Source organism: Podarcis filfolensis, assembly GCF_964270895.1.
Source record: "Podarcis filfolensis genome assembly, chromosome: 13".
NCBI lineage: Eukaryota > Metazoa > Chordata > Lepidosauria > Squamata > Lacertidae > Podarcis > Podarcis filfolensis.
Window position 1 is genome coordinate 30,757,974 of NC_139615.1, and position 22,392 is coordinate 30,780,365.

Below are 22,392 nucleotides of genomic sequence, written 5' to 3' on the forward strand. Positions count from 1 at the left end.
TTAAATGACCAAAGGAAAAAAAGGAAAGACTATTTGTCCCCTTTTAAAAACACAGCTATGATGTAGTGAAATAAGCAGAATGGAAGGTGAGAGGTGGGAGGGGCCCTGAATTTTGGTCTCACACAGGGCACCGCTGAAATTTTAAACACCCCCTAGCACATACAAAGTCATTGTTGTTGTTGTTTTTTAGAATAATAGCCACTCAATGTATAGAGCTAGAGAGTGAAATATAGGTGCTCCTGCAATAAAGGGAGTCACATGAGGTAAAAAATAAATAAATACAGACAGGGAGTGCTACTTCTGTGCCCACCTCAGATAGTGACCCTAGAACCAGGTCTGCATAGGTGTGAAGAAACTGGCAAATTATGTAGGCACCAGTGCTAACCATTTAGTTGCCTAGTGCTCACTGGCCTCAACCTCCACCTTCAGAGGCAATCTACCTCAACATTCCAGATGACAACCTAAGCAGGCTGCTGCCTTTATGTTCTGTTTCTGTGAGCTTCACAGACACACCTGGCTGATCACTGTCGGTAACAGGATGCTGGGTTAAATGGAACTTGGGCCTGACCCAGCACAGGGCAATTCTCCTGACATACTCACCACCCTGGCGGCTCTTTCTTGGGATTCACATTTTCGACAAAACCACGGTCCAGTGGGAACCTGAACAATTCCATAGCACGCTGTGAGGGAAGAGGAAAATACAAAGAGTGAAATGTGCGGGTATGTACTGTGTGTATGTTTAGAAGCTCCTATTCCAGCTGCAAATCTGGGCTGGTCCCCTCCAACACAACCCTCCCCCCCTTATTCAGTCTCTTAAGAGGCTCGGCTGGACTTCTCAAATCTCATGCTGTATGCCTGCACAACTTGTGATGCACTGAGCCAAACACATCCAGCCAGTCACAGAAGACAGCTCAATAAAACTTCTGGTTTTTTGTGGCCTGCCCACACCACAAAACAGGAGGCTTTCAAGCAGTTGGCAGGCCACAACTTGAGCTAGTGGCTCCATTCAGCTTGGTGGGTTCATAAGTTGTGCAGGCCTACCAGGCTGCAAATCTGCCAACTCTCCCTGTTTTGGAAGGAGCACTCTGCAAAGCTAAGCTCCACAAAGTACGTAGTTGCCTGCCTTTTCCTTTGTTATGAGTAGTGTTTCCAAAAAGTTATTGTCAATTACGGCAAATTGAGAGCAGACCTGAGCTTGCTAGTTCAAAGCAGTGTCCCCTTCCCCTCAAAAAAGAACCATATAAATTCTACCCCTCAGCGAGTCCTCGGTTTGTTGACAACCTTCATCTTAAAAAGGCAGCTCAGCTCTAAGGTCCTACAACCAGACTTTAGATTTGAGCTCTATAGCTGTAGCAAGGCAGGGTTAGCAGTACACTGCCCCATTGGGAGCACCGATTTGCCTGCCTAAGTTTTAACACCTTCCATCTGAAGAATAAAATCTGCTTCTTTTAGGGACGTTTCTGTCAGTTAAGTGATCCTGTGGGGGGAAACTCTTTGAACCTGGCACAGTGCTTAAAAAGGTAAGAGGTAACTTAAGGAAAAGTATTCATTTGAAGAAGGTGCTCATGGATAAAAGTATCCGAACTTAAAAGCAGCTGCTCCCACTCAGCTTTAATTTACTGAACTTAACCGTTGAGAAACAATTTTGACAACGGGTTTTAGAACACAGTTTCCCAAACTTGGGTCGCTCCAAGTTTTCTGGACTACAACTCCCATCATCCCTAGATAGCAAGGTCAGTGGTCAGGGATGATGGGAACTGTAGTCCCAAAACAACTGGAGACCCAAGTTTGGGAAACCCTGTTTTAGAAGTATTTTTTGGTTAGGAAGGAATTTGCTAGTTATCTCCTTGAAGCCCTACCTGGAAACATGATGACCCTTGACCAGGCAGGGAGGGCGGTAGCTTAGGGGTAGATCATTTGTTCAAGCAATGGCATCTCCAGGTGCGGCTAAATGGGAGGTGCCAAGGATTTGCTTAGAAATGTGGAAGAATACTTCAGTCTCCAATTCTGTGCACCCTTTCCTGATTTTGGCAAGGCTTACTTCTGAGGAGGCAGGCGTAGGGTGGCACAATGAATGTGTTACACTGCCTCGAGACTTGGGACCAAGCAGAGCTGGGTCCTACAACACCGATCATCCCTGACCACGGGCCACATTTGTAGGGTGCTTCCAGATTATTACTGCTTTCATGCAGGATTCAATAACAGGCCAGCAAATTCAGATTGTGCAGATTCCTGCATTGCAGGGGGCTGGACCAGAGGATCCTTTGCGGTCCCTTTCAACCCTAAAATTCTATAAATCAGAGTTGCTTGCGAAATATCACATAACAAACCTGCTTCCCCAAGAGAGCAGAGTTTTCGACTGACAGTGGAAATGCGTTGGAAAGTGTGGAGTAACGCTTGCTCCAACCTTCCCGCAAACACATCGAAATGAATGCTCAATAAATAGTCAATGTCATCTAATCTCCCTGTAGAAAAATCAGGATGTGTGCTCAATAGAGAGGTAGTTGGGAATCACCTGTAGCCCAAAACATCTGGAGGGCACCAGGTTGGGGAAGGCTGCTACACACATGTACCTGGAAGTTTGTGTGTAATTCCTACTGCATAGACATGCCTAGGATTGAACTGTAAGGCGTTGTGGTTCCTGAAGCAGACAAGCCAAAGACATCATTCCTACCAATAAACATGGGTTGCAAACTCTCTATAAACATGAGCATTCAGGCACGCTTTCAAGGCAGTTTGCCATGAGATCTTACAAAACTAAAAGCGGAATACAGAAAATACAATCCAAATGAAAACACACAAAGCTGCTGCAGCAGCAGCTCACCCCTCTCACCCACCCACCCCCAAAAAGTCAAAATGCCAGGAGAATAAAGGAACACCCTGGTCTCATTCTGAAAGTACAACGCTGTTGGCGCCAAGCAAGCCTTCCTGGGGAGGGAATTCCACAGGCAGGGCACCAACACGAAGAAGGCTCCCACCACCACCACCCTCCACCTCTTCTCACTGCTTCTTGCTCTGCAGGATGGAGGGTGGGGAGGTGTGTGTGTGTGTAATGCAGCCTGCTGTGCAAAGGTATGTGTTATAGCCCTGTATACCTGAAGGAGCGTCTCCACCCCCATCGTTCAGCCTGGACACTGAAATCCAGCGCTGAGGGTCTTCTGGCGGTTCCCTCATTGCGAGAAGTGAGGTTACAGGGAACCAGACAGAGGGCCTTCTTGGCAGTGGCGCCCACCCTGTGGAACACCCTCCCTTCAGATGTGAAGGAAATAAGCAGCTATCCTATCTTAAAAGACATCTGAAGGCAGCCCTGTTCAGGGAAGTTTTTAATATTTAATGCTGTACTGTTTTTAACACTTGATTGGGAGCCACCCAGAGTGGCTGGGGAAACTCAGCCAGATGGGTGGGGTATAAATAATAAATTATTATTATTATTATTATTATTATTATTATTATTATTATTATTGCTCCGCCCACCATTGGCCCTCGTAAGGCTGCCTATGGTGGAATGTGGCCCCCAGGCTGAGTAAGTTTCCCCACCCTAGAGCTAGAGGTTATGAGGACTGTTTTATTGTGTTCTTTGGAACTGCTACACAGAATCCTGTGGTGGGAACAGTATCTTGAGTTTGAGCAGCAGGAAGGGTTTAAAATGAAATCTATAAACTCTGAATACTAGACGCTGGAAACAAAACACGAAGGGGAGAAACTTGGAGCTGTGCTCCATACCTGTGAGCTTCCCAAAAGTTGGTCACAGAATGCAGGTCTATCTAGATGGATTTTTTTGGTGTAATTCAGCAAACAAAGCAGTGAGGAAAGGGGGCTGGGGGCTAGAGCATAAATCACTCTCTCCTTGTGATTTGCAACACTTTGGCAGACCTGGTGTTGTTGGACAGCAGCCTACAACAACCCAGGCCAGATGTAAATGTACAGGTTTCTTCCATGCCTCTATCTATGGCTCAAAACTTAACTTGAGCCAAAAGAAGGTTGTTGTGGGTTTTAAAAATAAATAAATAAGATGACGTATTGAAATCAGGAGGGAAAGGGCAACTCCCCAAAAAGAGCCCAGGAGTCCAGACAAGTATGGAAAACAGAGAGCTATATATAAGAGCTCTGGCAGATGAAACGGTCTTCGGTCCCACTTTAGCAGGAGAGGCAAGAATAATCCAGCGCCGCTGAGAAATTGTATTAAAATCCCTTCCTGTTTATATTCCTTCCTGTTTCAAGGAAGAGATGAAAGGAATATGTTACGAAGGCAAGGAAAAGAACAAAGGAGAGGGGCAGGAAAGAAAGCATACGAACTTATAAATGAGGGAAAATGCAATTGATAAAAATACATCAACATTGCAAATGAATATCTATCTGTCTATCTATCATCTATCATCTATCTATATATTTGCATTGCTATTTTAAAACTTTGCTTATCAAAAACAAAAGGTCTTTGTGGAATTTACAGCTTTATGTAACATGAGAGATGTTCAGGGCAGTCTGGGCATCTTGGTTTCTGTTCTGAAAGCTAATCTTCAGGTGACTGGATAAATACTGAATGGCACCAGCTGCAGTTACACAACAGGGAGAAGAAAACACTCTGTGCATGCCCAGTCGGTCTTTTCTATTTGAGTACAGCTTCAAGTCACCCAGAGATTAGCACTGACATTCAGGAGAACTATTTCATGTAAGTATTAGTAGGAGAGAGAGGGAGGCAGAGAAAGAGAATTTGTCCACAAGCTTGAAAGCTCCTCTTTTGGATATATTTAAGACTAAGGGTGCAATCCTATACATACTTTGCATGGGAGTCAGTCCAAATGGATTCAGATGGGCTTACTTATGAACAGACGCTTACAGAATTGCACTGTAAGTTACCACAAAAAAAGGCTGTTTATTTTAAGAACATGTGATGCGGTGACTCTTTTTATTCCCCATAATAATTATAGCACTGCTGCCAGAGATTTGCTCTTTCATTTCTTTTTCAGAAGAAGGGTTTGTGACTTTGGTAATTGGCATGCATACTTAGAGCACAAGTACACTTCGCTGTTTATATGAATAGTCATTCAGAGTGCAGAACCAGCAAAGCTGGCCAAGAGATATTGGTCCACGTGATCTGAAACATGTGAGAGAGTGTGTTTGTGGGTCTGTCCCTGGCTGCCCTCCCTAAATTGCGCTCTGGCTTAAATTAAGCGAGTATTCCCAGCAGTCACGATGAAGGGCTCAATGTCCTGCTGAGTACTTTGGCCCTTTCCTGAAGCAAAGCAAAATACTGTAGCCAAATTCACTCAATATAAGCACATTTGCTTGACTCACACCATGGCTGCAGAGATTAGAACGCAATTTCTGACAATGCAGAATGATTGCACAGGATGCGCCTTAGCAACATGTTGAAATAAAGCCAAATAAGTCAAATAACGTTTTGCAAGTGCCACCACTATGAATGGGGGGGGGGGGTGAGGAAACTTGATTTGATTCACATTTAAAGGCAAACCTACCTAATTTGCTCTTTCTAAAACAGTATACAAACTGAAATGCAGCAAACCTTCGAAAGTCACACTTCTCCCATTTTTGTAGTACAGGTCTCCAGCCATGTAATGTGTACAAAAACTGGGGTAAAGTATGCATAAAAATGCATATAATAGTGAAAGCAAGCATACAAGAATGCATTATATCTGGGGGAAACTGCTTTGCAAAAATGTGTAGCTTCAGCAAAATGGCATACAAAAATGTGTATATGGTGAGAAATTTGCACCAAAATGCTGATGAATGTTCATGAGGACTTTTAAAAATTATTCCTAAATTGATGCGGCAATGTGGAGAACTGAAGACTGGCATAATTAGATTCTGGAACTGACAGACTTCCTATCTTTTGCCACCTCCCTCTCTGTTTACTGAAACTAAGAATGCTACATGGAAGCAATCCTCCAGCGACTGTACCTTTTTGGTTACTAGGGCAGAGAACTGAGCATCTCATTATTCATCTACATACACAGAACTTGTGCCAGAGAACTTAAGAAGCTGGCTTCTCACTCAGGCAGAATTTCCTTTAAGATCCATGGCGCTGATGTTTCTAAAGCCCAGGCCCTCTCTTTCTCCTTCCTTTCCCACAAATGCTTCAGTCCTATGAAGCATGCTTAACCGTGTTCCTAAAGTTCAAATTAATTGAACACCTTAGCTTTCCCCTCCAGTTTTCCAAACAAAGTAATAGGTTTGTTAGGTGGTCTTCTGAACCACAGAGAACTCTTTTTCAACCTGGTGGACATCTGTGTGATATCCTGCTCGCCTGTTAATCTGGGAGCAGCGAAGTGGATCCATTTTTGTCCCATTTAAGAGATAGGCAGCATAAGCACTCAGCATCAAGAGACAGCTTCAAACTGGCAGTACATTAAAATGAATACAGAAGGACCCACTTATAAATGTTCTTACAACGTGCTCTGCAGAGTTGTTTTATTTCTTTTAGAAAGCTCATAGGATCAAATGCATCAGTGCAGTGTTGCAAATCATGGTGCTATACCACTGCAGAAATTAAAGACTATCTATGGATAAACTTTTTTAGTATAAACTTTTTTTTTAGTGGGACGCGGGTGGCATTGTGGGTTAAACCACAGAGCCTAGGACTTGCCAATCAGAAGGTCGCCGGTTCGAATCCCCGCGACGGGATGAGCTCCCGTTGTTCGGTCCCAGCTCCTGCCAACCTAGCAGTTCAAAAGCACATCAAAGTGCAAGTAGATAAATAGGTACCACTCCAGCGGGAAGGTAAACGCTGTTTCCGTTCGCTGCTCTGGTTCGCCAGAAGTGGCTTAGTCATGCTGGCCACATGTACGCCGGCTCCCTCAGCCAATAAAGCGAGATGAGTGCCGCAACCCCAGAGTCGGCCACGACTGGACCTAATGGTCAGGGGTCCCTTTACCTTTATGGATGAACTTTACAGCACACTCCTATGTCTGTATGCATTGAGTGTAGTGGGCCCAAGCTTGTGGAACTCCTTCCCACCTTGAACTTAGACAGACACCCTCCTTGCTGAACTTTAGGTGCATCGCTAAGACTTTCATCAAGCATTTTAAGGTGATGCTTGGGTTTTATGATACATTTTAATTCTGTTATTGCTCCATGTTCTGTGGATATTTTTTTTATGTACACTGCTGAAATGCAAAGAATAAAGTAGTATGTACTGTACTGGCCCGAATATAAGCCACACTTTCCCTCCAAATTCTGACCGTGAAAAGTTAAAGTGTGGCTTATATTCACAACCCTACAATATCACTGCTGAAACAGCTGTCCTAGGTCCGTAGCCCTGCCTTGTCTTCCAAGGCCAGAATGGAGAGCGCCCCCCTCCAGCCCAGGATGCCACCACGAGGGCTGTTGGGGGTGCGGTACAATAGCGCCCATCCCAACTGTGGCTCCCAAGCCTCCCCTATGCCGGCTGAGAGAAGGGGAAAGGGGGGAAGGCCGCTGGCAAAGTGTCGTAGCCTCCCCCCCCCCCCGACAAAGCAGCCCAGAAGATTTTTTTCCTTTCCCCACTACATTTTAAAGGTGTGGCTTATATTCGGGTGCGTCTTATATTCGGGCCAATACAGTAAATATATTAAATAAAATAAAAAATAAAGTAAGATCCACTGTGTTCAGTGGGACTTACACCCTGGTACGTATGCCTAGGATTGTAGCCCAAGCATACGAGTTTGAAGAGCGCAATAAATGAAAACAATACAGTGGTGCCTTGGTTCTCAAATGCCTTGGTACTCAAACAACTTGGAACCCAAACACTGCAAACCGGAAGTAGGTGTTCCGGTTTGCAAACATTTTTTGGAAACCGAGCGCCCTCCGTTTTGATTGCTACGCTTCCGATTTGAGTGCCACACTGAGTTCTGTCTGTTTTTGCTATTTATTTTGCGTTTTTGTTTTTGCGACTCTTTTTTGTTTTGTTTTTGTGACTGTGTGGAAGAACCCATTACAGCTACTGCTTGATTGATTGTGTGACTGCAGTACATCGTTTATTGCTTTCATTTTATGGATCGATGGTCTCATTAGATAGTGAAATTCATGTTAAATTGCTGTTTTAGGGGTTGTTTTTAAAAGTCTGGAACAGATTAATCCATTTTGCATTACTTTCTATGGGAAAGCGCGCCTTGGTTTTGGAACGCTTTGGTTTTGGAACGGACTTCTGGAACAGATTAGGTTTGAGCCCCAAGGTACCACTGTAAATGTATTGGAGAGGAGGTAGTGTGATGGAGTAGCAATGCAGAGGACTGTCTTGCCCTGAATAATGCAACTGAGGACCAACCGCTTGCCCCTGCTCTGTGACAGACCTGACAATAAGCTTCTCTTTTCACCAACTCAAAACAGTGCCCGTAGGTAGTTCAGTATTCCTGGACACTCCAGCTCTGACTTCGGTTAAGTGACAACAATCCTGTCTGCAACTCATCATACCCTCCCATGTTTCACAAATGGAAACAGGGACATACTTGTAATTCCCCTTGCTCATAACAAGGATCACTGCTCAAGGTTCTGCCACCACCATCATTACAAATCGCTGAAGGCCAGTCTGCTGTTTCCGTTTATTCTGCCACAGCCTGTCCTGTGCTGGTTTTAAGAGGAGGGATATATGTTCCTTTAAAGAAATACTAGAACAGGAAAAAAGGAACATGTGCTCCCTTTGCTCGTTGATCTCCTCAGCCGCAGGCAGCATAGCGAATGGTCAGGGGTGATGGGAAATGTAGTTCAGCAACATTTGCAGGGCCACAGGTTGCCTGCCCCGGGTTAGAATGTTGGACCAGGACTTGAGAGACTTGTGCTCAAATCCCTTACTCAGTCATGAAGCTCACTGGGTGACCTTGGGCCAGTCATCATCTCTCAGCCTGACCTGCCTCACAGGGTTGTTGCGAGGATAAAACAGGGTGGAAAGAACCGTGTGCATCGCCTTGAGCTCATTGGAGGAAAGGTGAGGATGAAATCTATCTACCTGGATGGATGGATGCAGGAATGGGCAGAGGGCAAATTCAGGTCTACTGGGAGATCCCTACATGATTTGCAATAGGGTCAGCAAGGATTTCTGGGTCTAATTATTTAACAATACAGCAGCAGCAACAACAATGCTTTTTAAAAAATCTAAATTAGGCTACTGAAATGAAGAAAGGTTAGCAGAAAGCTAGGAGCGGATTTATGTGTAAAAGCTCAGTCCTGGTACTTTAAAAAACCCCTCCTGGACTGAACAGGTGCTTTGGGTACGCTGCCTCTTACTTCTAATGGTATGTCATTCTGTCTACCCCGAATCTCTATTTTCTGCCTGATTCTGGTTGGTAAGCCTCAGGACTGAGAAATAAAATATACCCTTCAAGTTTGAAGCCTGGCAGCTCCCGCCTTTAAATGTTCATGCATATTCATTAACATGACTGTGTACTAAGGGCAAGATGTATACAGCACTGTTGCTATACTACTCCCAGACATTTAAGCTGTCAAAACCCCAGGGCGATAGCTGAGCATTGATGGACGATGTCTCAGAGTCTGGCATCTCATGTGAACAACATTGCAACAAGGCATCCCAAAAGGCAAAGCATGGGGCTGCAATTTATCTGGAACAAAAACCAGAAAGCTGCGTCTGGCCCTGATAAATGGGGATATTTAGGCTGCAACCTTGGACACAAATACCTGGAGTAAGTTCACTGAAAACAACGAGACTTGCCTATGCGCAAACATATCCCATCCATCCTTCCAAGAGCCTTCCCAGTTTCTCCTCCTAAGCGATGTGCCTGGGGTCACCTAGACTGAACTTCAACATGCGTGGTTTGGAAAAGTGGATAGCGATAAATTTCTCCCTCTCCGGGGGGCACATCCAATGAAAATTTAGGACAGACAAAATAAAGAACTTCATCACACAACACACAGTTAAACTATGGAGTTCGCTCCCTCCAGAAGTCATGATGGCCACCAACATGGAAGGTTTCGAAAGAAGATTAGACAAATTCATAGAGGAGAAGGCCATCAATGGCTTATAGCTTCCCTACAAGGATAAACATCTGGTTGTCCACTGTAAGAACAGAATGTTGGACTAGATGGGCTTTGGCCGAATCCAGCAGTGCTTATCTTATTATTACCAAATAATTGGTACCTGGGTCTCCCTGGTCCTTGTCCAACACTCTAACCATGACATCACATATGTGGAGCATATGAGAAATATGTTAGCCCTGAAAGCCCGATCCATCGGTTTCATTAGCAGATTTATCAACTAAAGCTTTACCTGATTAATCTATAGGGGCCATTTTTTTTTCACCTACAGACTCTTATTGGTTATGGCATGTTTTCTATAATAGGAAGAGGAAAAAGGACGTACTAAAGAAAGCTTTTCTAACAATGAATATTAGCTTTTGTAGACTTAATTGTAAGTTACCTTACACTTCAATCAGTATGTCAGAAACTTAACAAGACACCTATACTGAGTGCTTGGCAAAATACAAATGTATTGAAATATCTTTCCTCCATTCACTGGCTAAAAGGCAGATGATTAATAAGCCAAAAATTCTTTTATCAGCTAACAAGTCATGCCCACCCATTCATTGTAGACAAAGCACTTATTTCTTCGGCAAATATTTTGAGGGGAGGGGGAGGGAGGAGCTGGTTTCTGACCTTAAACAACCTTCCTTAACAATCCAAAGGAAATATCTCATCAAGGTTCTCCCTGCTGGAAGTCCCGCTCAGCCTCACGCTCCAGCTTTTGCAATCTTAGCAGGCAATGCCCAGATTATCAAGGCTGTTTTCTCAGTGCTAAGGACTAGCGGCTTCTCAGGTGAAAAAACTACCGGATTCTTCACACAGCACCCAAATCCTGCACTTACGAAACAAGCACGGTTCCAACTGAGTCATACACAACAAATGTGGCCGACTGCCCATTTTAAAGGACTAATATGAGATTGTAGGGAGCACTAATAGGTTTGGTGCCGGCTTCTGTCAAAAAGCCAATTGTCTAATTTGCCCATAATGGCTTAAATGCTGTTTATACGGGTAAGGAAGAAAGGAAGATTTCCAGATACATGGAATTTCCGGTCTCATAACAGGAAACCACGAATCTTGCCCAGAAAATAGGGACATGTGTACATGTCTAATTTGACAATTTAATCAGGGGCTTTCATAAAAGATGCCACAAATAAAAGAGGTAGGCAGGGGCAGCAAAATGGCAACAGTGAGGAACATACTCTCAGTGAGGCCTTATACTCTCTCCATTCCAGCTCAATATTGTCCACACTGGCAGGCTGCAACTCTCTGGAGTTAAGATGGGAATTTTTCCCAGCCTGATCTGGAGAGGCCAAGGGTTTAACCTGGGAGCCAAGGCATGCTGAGCTGGTGCTCTACGGCCGCTGAGCTACCGCCCTTCCTGCTTGCTTGTGACAAATGAGGAAAGGAATACGGTTTGAAACCTGACATCAGCCCATGCATTTGCTTATCGAGCATAATCACGGCACATAGTTTCTTAGTGCCAGCAGGCAGATGTGCTTGCTTTTCCCATGACCCCCTGTGTTCGCATGACTTTCCACTTGGCTTAATCTTTGCCTGTTCTCAGCTCCACATCCCTTGGCCTCCTGTTCCCATGTCCTGTTTACTGTCTGTACCTGTTTGCTATCTTTTATGCAAGAAGATTCCCTTGTGTATTTAAGGTTCTGCTTTTCGATCTACGTTTAATTTTTGTAAAGGTCAAGTGTTTGTTTCTTATGTTTAATTCTTATGTATATATGCTCGTACGTTTCTGTTTGGCAACAACCTGTATTGGGCTGCCTGATTAATAAATTTTAAATTTATGCATGAAACAGAACACCAGTTTATCAGGGAATGAGGGTAATGTAACAATAAAAAGGGGGGGGGAGAGAGAGAGCCTGACTTGCTTGTGAAGTGCAGCTGTGTTTCTTATTATGCACTTTTAGTCCTTTCTTGTGACTTTTTACATCAGAAATGAAATGTGTCAATCAAAACGGGCTAAACGTATTCATTATTGGAATGCACATTTGGGTGATGTGACAAATGAATATTCACATGCTGCCCTCTCCAAGAATCATGTTTTTCAGCCTGGAATTTTATACACACTTACCTGGGAGAAAGTTACAGTAAACTCAAATAAGATTTTCTTCCAAGTAGATGTGCATAGGATTACATTGAAAGACTCTGAAATTATTAGGTTGTGAAGAATGTTAGTCCTGCTCTGAGTAGACCCATGGAAAATAATGAATGTGACTAACTTGGGCCTTTTAATTTCAATGGAATAAGTCTTAGCTCCAGATAAAACTAAATATATAAAAAATTATGCCAGAGGCATGCACAATATCATGTGTGACATGCTATGGGGAGAGGAAAGTACAAGAGTGGTGTTCTCTTTTCTTTAACATTTAGTTGTCACACATACCCTCAAACATTTCTCCAATGAAAATAGTGATGTCCTTAATATAATATTATACCCCACACATCTAACTGGGCTGCCCCAGCCACTCAGGGCAGCTTCCAGCATATATAAAAACATAATAAGTAATTAAACATTAAAAGCTTCCCTATACAGGGCTGCCTTCAGGTGTCTTCTAAAGGTTGTATAGTTACTAATTTCTCTGGCTCGGGGGGGGGGGGTCACAAAATTCCATACCCTCCAACATTTCTGATATAAATAGGGACATCCTAAGGAAAAGCAGGACATTCCGGGATCAAATCAGAAACTGGGACGGCTTCTGTAAATCCAGGACTGTCCCTGGAAAATAGGTGACACTTGGAGGGTCTGGTCACATACTTTGTGGACAGCCTCAGTCAGTGCATCACATTCCCAAAATCCACTTGTAGCTGGCAAATTTACCCTATCCCAGCCTCCAGCCCATGGAAGATGGCGCAAACAGAGTTGGCAAAGTAGGCCATGGAGCCTTATACTGTCGCTGCTGGAAAAGAGGCACCTGTTCTTTTACATTATTATTTATGTAGTTGAGAGTATTTATAACCTGCCTGTTAACTGAAGCCTTTGAGGCACCTAACACTGTATTAGAAACACCATAAAATAGACTAGAGTTATAGAGCAAAGGCATACATATTTCTGTTCTCCCTTAGTTCTCAGGTGCTCTGGCTGCCACGCTCAACCTCCTGGCCTGGAAGAAGCTGCTAAATTAGCCAGGCATTAAGTCCCTCACAGGCCAGGCCTTCCTCACTGGGCTGCTGCAACTGTCTCTTATAGCCTTCAAGTTCTGCCCCAGTTCTGGTTTAACAAGCCCCTGACTTCTTTCCCATCTTTGTCCTGTCTCTGTGTGGATAGTATCATTATACATTTTTGTCACTAGGTGGAGTGGAGTGTTTCAGACAGCTGCTCTGTTTTTCTTCCACAAACACAACAAAGTTGTTGTTTAGCTTCTTGACTGCTGTGTCCTCTATGCTTTCCATGACACTACGGACCACTTTACACAATACAGTGGTACCTCGGGTTACATACGCTTCAGGTTACAGACTCTGCTAACCCAGAAATAGTACCTCGGGTTAAGAACTTTGCTTCAGGATGAGAACAGAAATTGTGCTCCGGCGGCGCGGCGGCAGCGGGAGGCCCCATTAGCTAAAGTGGTGCTTCAGGTTAAGTACAGTTTCAGGTTAAGAAAGGACCTCCGGAACGAATTAAGTACTTAACCCGAGGTACCACTGTACTAGGAAAACATTTCATATGCTACCAAATACATAGAAACATGAAAAATTTGGGAGGTGGGGCAGTCCAGAGAGATTATGGAAGGCTAAGCGAAGGACAAAGGCCCATTGTCCCCTAGATTCAAACTTATATTGCACTAAAAACAGTGTTGCGTATGAGCATTTGTGGTGGTTGCTGTCTTATATAACTCATAAGATCTATAATGCTACCCTTTATTAAAAAATGAGGGGATTTGTGCTACATATATGGATTATATTGTTTCACCAACAGTACCTCAGTGTAGCACACCAAAGAGATGGCCTGAGCTATGGGTGCTCCCGAGACCCAACCTAGACATAATACAAGCAACTAGTGTGGTGTAGTGGTTAGAGTGTTAGACTTGAGAGATCTGAGTTCCAGTCCACACACAGCCACAAAGCTCACTGGGTGATCTTCGGCCAATCACCACCATCTCACAGCCTAACCAACCTCACAAGGTTGTTGTGGAGATGAAGTGGGGGAACCCTGAGCTCCTTGGGGAGCTCAGGGATATAAATGCAATTAATAGCACTGATAACATAAACAAACAAACTACATTTGCTGTTTACATGTCTCACATCTAAGCCTCTCTTTATTTATATAAAAAAGCCATCCCCATTTCAAATTTTAATGGGACAGACCTATGAATAAACAAGTGTGGCAATCCCCATCAGATCTACTTTGGTCCTGAGGAATAATCGTGTGCAGTCTTGTACATGGAAGGAAACACAAAGGGGTCACACATAGGAAGGCTGGCTCCAGGTTTAAGGGAAGCCCAGGGAAAGTGGTCTCTAGTGGGCTCCCCTCTTCTGTCAGTGGGCCCTGGTGGTTTAACCTGGTGCTCTGGATAGCTGGGTTAAGCCTTCATTTTAATCTCCAATGATACCCCAGAGCAGGGGAAATGTATATGGTGGCTAGACTTGGAGTGCTAGGCTAGAAAAAAATAGTTGCGTCCCGGGACAGGCATTGTCGGTGGGTCCTGCCAGAGTCCTGCTGGAGCCCCAGCAGCTGCCCAAGGACACAGAGGTAAACACACACTTGACATCTGAAGTCGCTCTCACCGCTGCAAACAGGCTTTTCCTTTCCCTGATGTTCACCAACTCTGCGAAATGAGATGACCTAATGAACAATTAGAGCGGAGGCTTGACAAGCAAAAAAAAAAGGGGGGGGGGAAATAAATGCTAGTTGAACCTTTTGATGTGAGGAAGCAAATTTTTGAAGTGCCTTAACCCTGTTCCTTCCCCTACATGCAAAATCCCCCCAAAACTATTTGCATAAGGCAGAGCATCTATCTTCCAGCCTTACTAGGAAATCCCCTAAACGCTCCAAGAAAGGAATATTGTGTGCTGTCTTAATTGTTCACTGTAACAGCATCATGGGGAGTTTATCATAGCAAAAGCAAACAAACCATTCCACAGCTGTTCAGAAGTTATTGTGATATCTGAAAGGTGCACCTTGCTTTTCGCATGAGCTATATCTTCGTCCATGTCTAGTGGAAGACAGTTGGTGCAATTTCTTGACGATTTTTTGAAAGTTGTGATATCATAGTAGTAGTAGTAGCAATTGGTAACTATAGAGTTAAATATTGTCTCCAGTTATTATGGGTTGGAGGAGCAAAGACTCCACCCTTTAGCTTGTTCTTGTGTTTACATTAATTTTCCTTTGTACAGTAGTTGTGTATTAGGCTTCCTCAAACTCTGCCCTCCAGATGTTCTGAGACTACAATCCCCATCATCCCTGACCACTGGTCCTACTAGCTAGGGATGATGGGAGTTGTAGGCCAAAAACATCTGGAGGCCAGAGTTTGAGGAAGCCTGTATTAGCCTGTACATCAATAAAAAGCTTCTTGTTCTGGGCATACAAAGTAAGCAAGCCTGCCTTATATTAAACAAAAATGTAACAACTATTAATATTTTGTAAAACTTGCTTCATATTCAGTGACCAAACTGTGAACTTCATGGTCAGGTGAAGCTCTGAGTTCTAGTCCCCAAAGTTTAATCATTGTACTATACATTGTCTTTTTCTTCCTCCTCCTCCTAAAATCTAGTTCTATTTTTATTTACCTTATGAGAGTAACTATGGGCATTTTTTAACCATGCATTGGTTACAATTTGGCTAGATGAAATAGTTCTGGAGACCAAAAGCAGGCCACAGCAGTGGCGTAGCGTGGGGGGTGCAGGGGGGCCGGCTGCACCAGGCACAACATCTGGGGGGCGCGCTCACACTCGCAGCTCTCTGCCCCTACCTGGCTCACTCAGGGTTAGGGGGCGCAAATTACTTGCCCCGGGTGCTGACAACCCACGCTACGCCACTGGGCCACAGACCATTAACTGGCTATTCCTAAACCAGGCAATGTATTTCCTATTGCCTAGCAAAGTATTCCTGTCAGTGAGTAGGATTCTGCCCCACCTTACTCCCTTCCTATGGAGAGGGCATGGACAGGGATTATTATTATTAATAATAATTAATTAATTAATATGCTGCCCATCTGATTGGGTTGCCTCAGCCATTCTGGGCAGCTTCCGACAAATTATAAACCACAATAAAACATCAAAAATTAAAAAACTTCCCTATAAAAACATCCCTTCCAATGTCTTCTAAAAGTCAGATTGTTGTTTATTTCCTTGACATGCATTCAAGACAATGCATTTCTGACTCCCTGTGCACAGCAGCATAATGCTTACATCGGCGTCCGTCCCTTGACCAGACCAGAATATGCACAGAACGTATTTACAGATTGCAGCCTAGTTGCTTTTTTGGTCTGGTGCAACATCATGTCTAGGATTTAGCAAACAGTTGTATCAACTGTTAAGTCTTCCTGAAAGGGTCCTTGTTGACAGAGCTGCTGTCACAGATTTCTCAGGAAAAGAAAGACAAAGGGCAAGGTACCTAGCCTTTGGGGAAACTGGGCTCAGGTGCTGTGCCCTTCCCAACAACTTTCGAGGTAGGAACACAGGAAGCTGCCTAATGGCAAATCAGACCATTGGTCCATCAAGCTCAATGCTATCTACCTTGATTGGTAGCTGTTCTCCAGCATCTCAGGTAGGAATCCATCCCAGTCTTAGAGATGCCTGGGACTGAATTGGTCCACTCAAAGCATTTGGTCCACTCAGCTTTGTATTTAACCATTTGCTTGGTAGCCATGGGTGATCAGGAAATCAAACCAGGCGAATGAATGAAATTCCATGAAGGCAAGTGCATAGGCTGGCAGAGAAGGAAAGGGTCAATCCATCCCTCCTCTGTCAGCCACCATGGCAGAAGGCAGGGGTTAGATTGTTTGATTTAGTAGCCCCCCCCCTTTGTAGACTTTGATGGAGGGGGCTTCCTTCCTCTGTAACCAACATGGGAATGCAGGTTACTAGCGGCCAACTGAATTTTGTTGCAAGCTACTAACTTTGTGGGCTTATTTACAAGGCAGGCTCTATCCCTGAGCTACAATCCTTTGCTGATTTGGCTAACTTTTCTTGCAACCCTTCACCAGTTTCCCTTTTGCAAGTGCCTTTCCTCACTTGCTTATGTGCATGAATTTTTTTTAATGGGCAAGTGATTCTAGAGGCAGAATCAAAGCTAGCGAACGAATGGGGTTTCATTTTAAGGCTAAATGTCAAATGGAGTCCCAGAAACTATCTTCAAAACCAAGACTCAGCTTGGAAACATGTTAAATTGTCGCATAGAATTTAAATGCTTAGGCAAGATTAAAAAATAAAAAATAAAATATTAATTATATATTAATTAATTACCTAGATAGATAGATAGATAGATAGATAAACAAAACATAATTATTTCCTACTTTTCTGTCATTCAAAGCCACTAGAAATAAAACCAGCTATGTAAAATTTATATAAAAGCAAAACACACTGGGTGACATCTGGTGTTATTAATATGGTGTCTAAGTTACTTAAGTTCATTGATTTCAATGGGTCTGCTCCGAATTAGCTACCACTCATTGGAACAGGATAAAACATGAAACACACCAAGCTCAGTATGTCATGGTAAAGAAGCTCAACTTCCATCAAAGCTCAAAATCCTGTCTACAAACACATGAATTTTTAATGTGCGAAGACAGCGCTTGTAAGCATGGACAGAGTGCCTTTCCTCCGCACTACGGAATAACCACAGGCAGCTTTCATGCATCTCGGATTAGGGATCAGAGACAGGGGACCTGTGGGGTAAGCCTAAGTGCTGTGTCTTAGCGGTAGAGCATCCGAAGGTTCCAGGTTCAATTCCTGGCATCTTCCCAGTACAGGTGGCAAAGACTAGCTGCCCATACAGTGTTGACAGTACAATGTTGACAACACTTTCTAGATGGACCAATGGCTTGACTCAGAATAAGGGAGCTTGTGATGTTCCCACAACGGTTGGTGGTTCTTTTACTTTCATTTATTTTAGAAAGCAAAGCCCTGTTGGAAAAGATAACGCCAGGCTCAGCACCAGCCCTAGATCTGGGGGCTGGGTGCAGCTGAGGTGATTCCTCCTTGCCCTTCTGTTTCCAGTGTTAATGATCTACTAAGAGACAGAATAGTAGCCCGGAGGCACACAAACCACACACACTGTTTTCCTTGCTCAAATGTGTTATTTTGCAGAGAAGGGATGTCCCCCAAATTCTGCTCCATCTCTCTCTGGTATACATTATTCCCCCTTCCCTAGCTTACCTTGAAACTGCAGGCTAGAGCACCCCTTCTACACACACACACACATACACAACCAAAAAAAAAAGTGACAGCAGGGTGGCTAATAATAGCACCCCTGCTAATCCGGAAGGAAGCTGAGGGAGACCGTCAGAGGTCACGGCCATACGATTCTTCTGAAGCTACGTCAAATAATATAATAATACAAATACAAACATGCACACAACAAGCCGCCCACCCCCGTCTAACCTTTCTGTCTCTGCTGCTGTTTTAGATCTCCCTCTTTCTCTCTCACACACACAGACATCCCTTTATAGGCCGGTGCAATTAAAAACGCATAAATAAAAAAAAACAAAACAAAGCGATAAACACACACACACACACACATCAGTGAGAGGAGGGGAAGCCTAAGATCTGCCCCCCTCCCGGCACTAGCAGAATTAAAAGAAACCTGCCCTCCCAGCGATACAGACACAGCTCCGACACCCCCCCTTTCTTCCTAAGGTTGCGCTTCTGCATCCCCCTCCCCAAGAAGGCCCTGTCAAGAATACCGTTATACAGAACAATAGAAATCACACTACTTACTATGAATAACAACGACGCACACTTAAAATCCTCCCACCCGTTTTTCTTTTCTTTTTTGCAACTCCATGCCTAAACCTCTTTTATTATTATTATTATTATTATTATCGTTGTTATTATTTGCTCAAAGCTTTGCAAAGGCTTGAGATGAATGGAGGGGAAATTACACCACATCTCTCTCTCTCTGTTGACTCCATCGCCAGAGCTATAGATATATACGCGCACATAGATTTATATAGATATATGCATCTAGCCTGGCAAAGCCCCGAAGAGTTAAGATGCAAAGTGGGGCTTGGCTGGGGAGGGAGGGAGGGAAGGAAAGAGAGGCGTAGGGAGGGAAGGAGGGATGGAAAAGGTGTCAATACGGAGGGATTGGTTGGGGGGGGGTCTTACCTTGATGCACCGCCACGTTACAGCCATGCCCATCACAGTACACCAGGGGGTTTTCAGCCCAGCCCCGCTCATCGGAACAAACGCAGCAGCCACCCACCATCTCCTTCATTCTTCCATAAGTTTCTTCTGAGCTGGTTTCCTCCTACTACCCTCCTGTTTGTTGTCGTTGGGGGTGATGGTGATGTTGTTGTTTCCAAACACGCAGTCACTCCTCGTCCTTTTCTTCCTTCTTTTATAATCTCCGGGTTTGTTTCTCTCTCTCCTCTGCCCCCCCCACCTCCCCTCCCCAGCCCTCTCTCTCTCTCTCCGATCCGCCTTTCAGAGACAACAATCTTGCTAGGACGGCGGAGGGAAAAAAAGAAGGGGACTCCGGAGCCTTCCCGCAGGACAAAAATGCCACATTGTTATTTGCAAACGGGAGATCGGCGGCATTGCTTGAGCTGAAGCAGACGCGGTTGCTAGTCATACACACAAACACACACACTCACTCACACACACGCATGCACACACGCTAGACTCACGCACACACGCACAAAACGTCGCCTTGGCGGCACACAGCCCACAACCCAGCAATCATGGCTCCACGCGCTTGCAAAATCTTAGGTTCAGGAACAGCTGCCTCACTTGGGAGGGAGGTATTTTTCTGCTTCCTTCCTCCCCACCCCCGCCAGCAGCTCCCTTTTGCAATTATTGAAGTGTTCGGGGTCCCCCACCCACCGCCGCCTTTTCTTCCTTTCCTTTCTCTTCATCCAGGGGAACGGATCTGGCATCTGAAGTGCACGAGCAACATTTCCACCCTCCCTTCTTTTTCCCCCTTTTCTTTTTTTCCTTTTGGTCGTTCAATATGGAGCGATCAAGCAAGCAAAGGACCAAAAGGGGAAAAAAGGAGGAATATCTCCCACCACCCCCTTAAATCCTATTATCTGTAACGTTGCCTTCTTTTGACAGATAAGGGTTCCGCCAGCGCCACCCTTCGGCCAGTGAGGAGAAGTGGACCCCCCAACAACAAGAGGAGCGTGTGGATTTTGAAACCTATCGCTATATATACTGAAACTTGTCCTCCAGACATCCTTTTATTAGTGTGCGTTCACTGATGATTCAAGCTCATTCTGATATTGGGGCGGTTATACATAAGCCAGCTTTCAGGATTGTTTGTGCCCGCAAAAATTGAGAGGCGGACATACAAATGCGTCGTTTCCAAGCTGTGCCTATCCGTACTGAAATTCTGTAACTTTTTAATACTGCAAATGTTCTTCTGGTTTATAGGTTTTGTTATGCTATAGCGCAAATGCCAGGCGGCAATAATGCAATAATTTTGGAGACACGTTGCAGTACAGCTAATGAAATGGAACATTGTGTGGACGGCCCAGTATAAACTTAATGCACTATTACCATGTCAGTGACATGTCGCAGAATACACCCACCCCCCAAAAAAACCCCATGAAAAAACACAGTCAAGAGAGACCCTAAGAGGTATAAAAAGTTACAGGATTTCAGGAGGTGGTTGTGGGTTGTGCGCTGATTTGAAACACAACTGTATTTTCCACCTGAAACTTCTGCAGGCACTAAAGCAGCACTGAATGCAGGATCACGAGCACAACTCATCCTGAAAGCACAATAAAAAGGACACCTGGAGATTCCGTGAATCTATTTTACGCTCTTCAAAGCAGAGTTGGAGGTAGCCTTGCTGACTCATTAGGAAAAGGGAAAAACCCCAAAGCAAGTTTGGTAACGCCTTTAGGTCCAACCAACCAAACGGTCACAATGGAAAACCTAATAATTTTCTTACAGCACTGTAACTTTTGGTTTATGTTTGAAAAGGACCTGATCACGCTCCTCAGATACCAGAAGTGCTGACAGAAGAGGGCAAGGCCTTGTTCTCAGAGAGCAAGAGTTAGATCTCCAAGGCTTAAGGGACAGGAGGGTAGTTTTCAGAAGAACAACGGGAGAAACTTGCTATTCAAGCAAAAATGCCAGCAAGCAGAGATCAGCGTGGCCTGAGCTGGATATGAATGCCCTCATAGCTTTGTTCTGGCCTTGAAGAACTGATCTCCCTCTATCTTTTCCCTCCACTCCATTGCCTTTGTGTTTCTTGTCTTTTAAGTTCATAAGACTGATGGCAGGGCCTTTCTCTCTCTCTCTCTCTTTCCCCCTCCCTATTCTTGATCCATGTTGGAGACAATACTTGTCCAAAAAGCAAAGTAAAAATGCAGTAAATAAAATAAATGGCAAATAGTGTCTGAACGGTAAGTACAGGTTGACACACTGGAACCACTTACCTAGGCTATGAACAGATTAGCAGCTTAAAATACAGCAGGGTCGTTCCCCCAACCTACTGCATTTCAACTCATGTTTGCACATTGCTGTATGCGCCAGAGAGGGGCAAAGAATGTCTTCACTTGAAGCGCATCACCTGTTTCCTTTCTCCATGCCTAAAACTCTCCCAGCACCTATTCATTAACCTGCACATGAGCTGCCCCCCCACTGTCTGAAATATACACGCTTAGCTTAACTGCGAAATGAATGTGGCTTAAGTATTTCTTTTAGATTATTAGTAATTTTTAGTGTATTTCTAATCCCGCCTTTGCCCCCCAAGTTGGGATTCAAGGGATACAACACTTAAAACCTTGTAAAGTACAAAGTAATAAAAACAAAAACAATAATTAGAATGCAGCAGAACACATTTGAAACCAACAGTTCAAATGCAGTTTGCTCTGACCGCAGCCCAGCGATCAGTATTGTCTGCGCTTTAATTTTCAAAAGCCTGTCTGAAAAGGAAGGTCTTAGATTTCCAGTAGAGGGTTAACAAAGAGGGAGCCTACCTAACCTCTCTTGGGAGGCAATTCCACAACATGGGAGCAGCCACAGAAAATATTCTCTCCTGTCACCACCAATTGTGCTTCTGGAGTCAATGGGGCCAAGAGAATCTTAGCACCTGGGCAATGCGTCAGGTAGCCTGGGCCCAAACCAGATACGGCTTTATAGGTCACAAGCTATTGAAGCTCATTTGAGGGAAAACACAGCAAACAGCAGCCTTTCTCAAGAAGCTACAGGATAGCTCTGCATCGTGGGTAATGTTATGCGTACACAGATTCAAAAGCCAGCAGTGGGAGCACACTGGAGCCAAAGTAAACAGTAATGTGC

General features: G+C 44.3%; 1 protein-coding gene and 1 long non-coding RNA gene across 16 annotated transcripts in view; one reads left to right on the top strand and one right to left on the bottom strand.

The window, feature by feature from the left end:
• MLLT6 (MLLT6, PHD finger containing) overlaps positions 1-20,168 on the bottom strand; it is a 94,023-nt gene extending 73,855 nt beyond the window's left edge. For 9 of the 15 annotated variants that reach the window (XR_014540991.1, XM_083582560.1, XM_083582566.1 and 6 more), the window contains exons 1-2: positions 19,249-20,168; positions 601-680 (exon numbers count right to left, since the gene is read on the bottom strand). Coding sequence is in view for 13 of the 15 variants with exons in the window: in XM_083582560.1 (XP_083438686.1) it covers positions 601-680; positions 19,249-19,357 (189 nt within the window). In the remaining 2 variants the exon portion in view is untranslated. The remainder of the gene's footprint in view (positions 1-600; positions 681-19,248) is intronic. The other 6 variants (XR_014540992.1, XM_083582562.1, XM_083582557.1 and 3 more) reach the window with 1 other exon arrangement.
• Positions 596-20,883, top strand: LOC310748211. Its single transcript, XR_014541205.1, has 3 exons — positions 596-720; positions 1,453-1,520; positions 20,197-20,883. It is a non-coding gene; the product is annotated as an uncharacterized lncRNA (long non-coding RNA).
• The last annotated feature ends 1,509 nt before the right edge of the window (positions 20,884-22,392 follow it).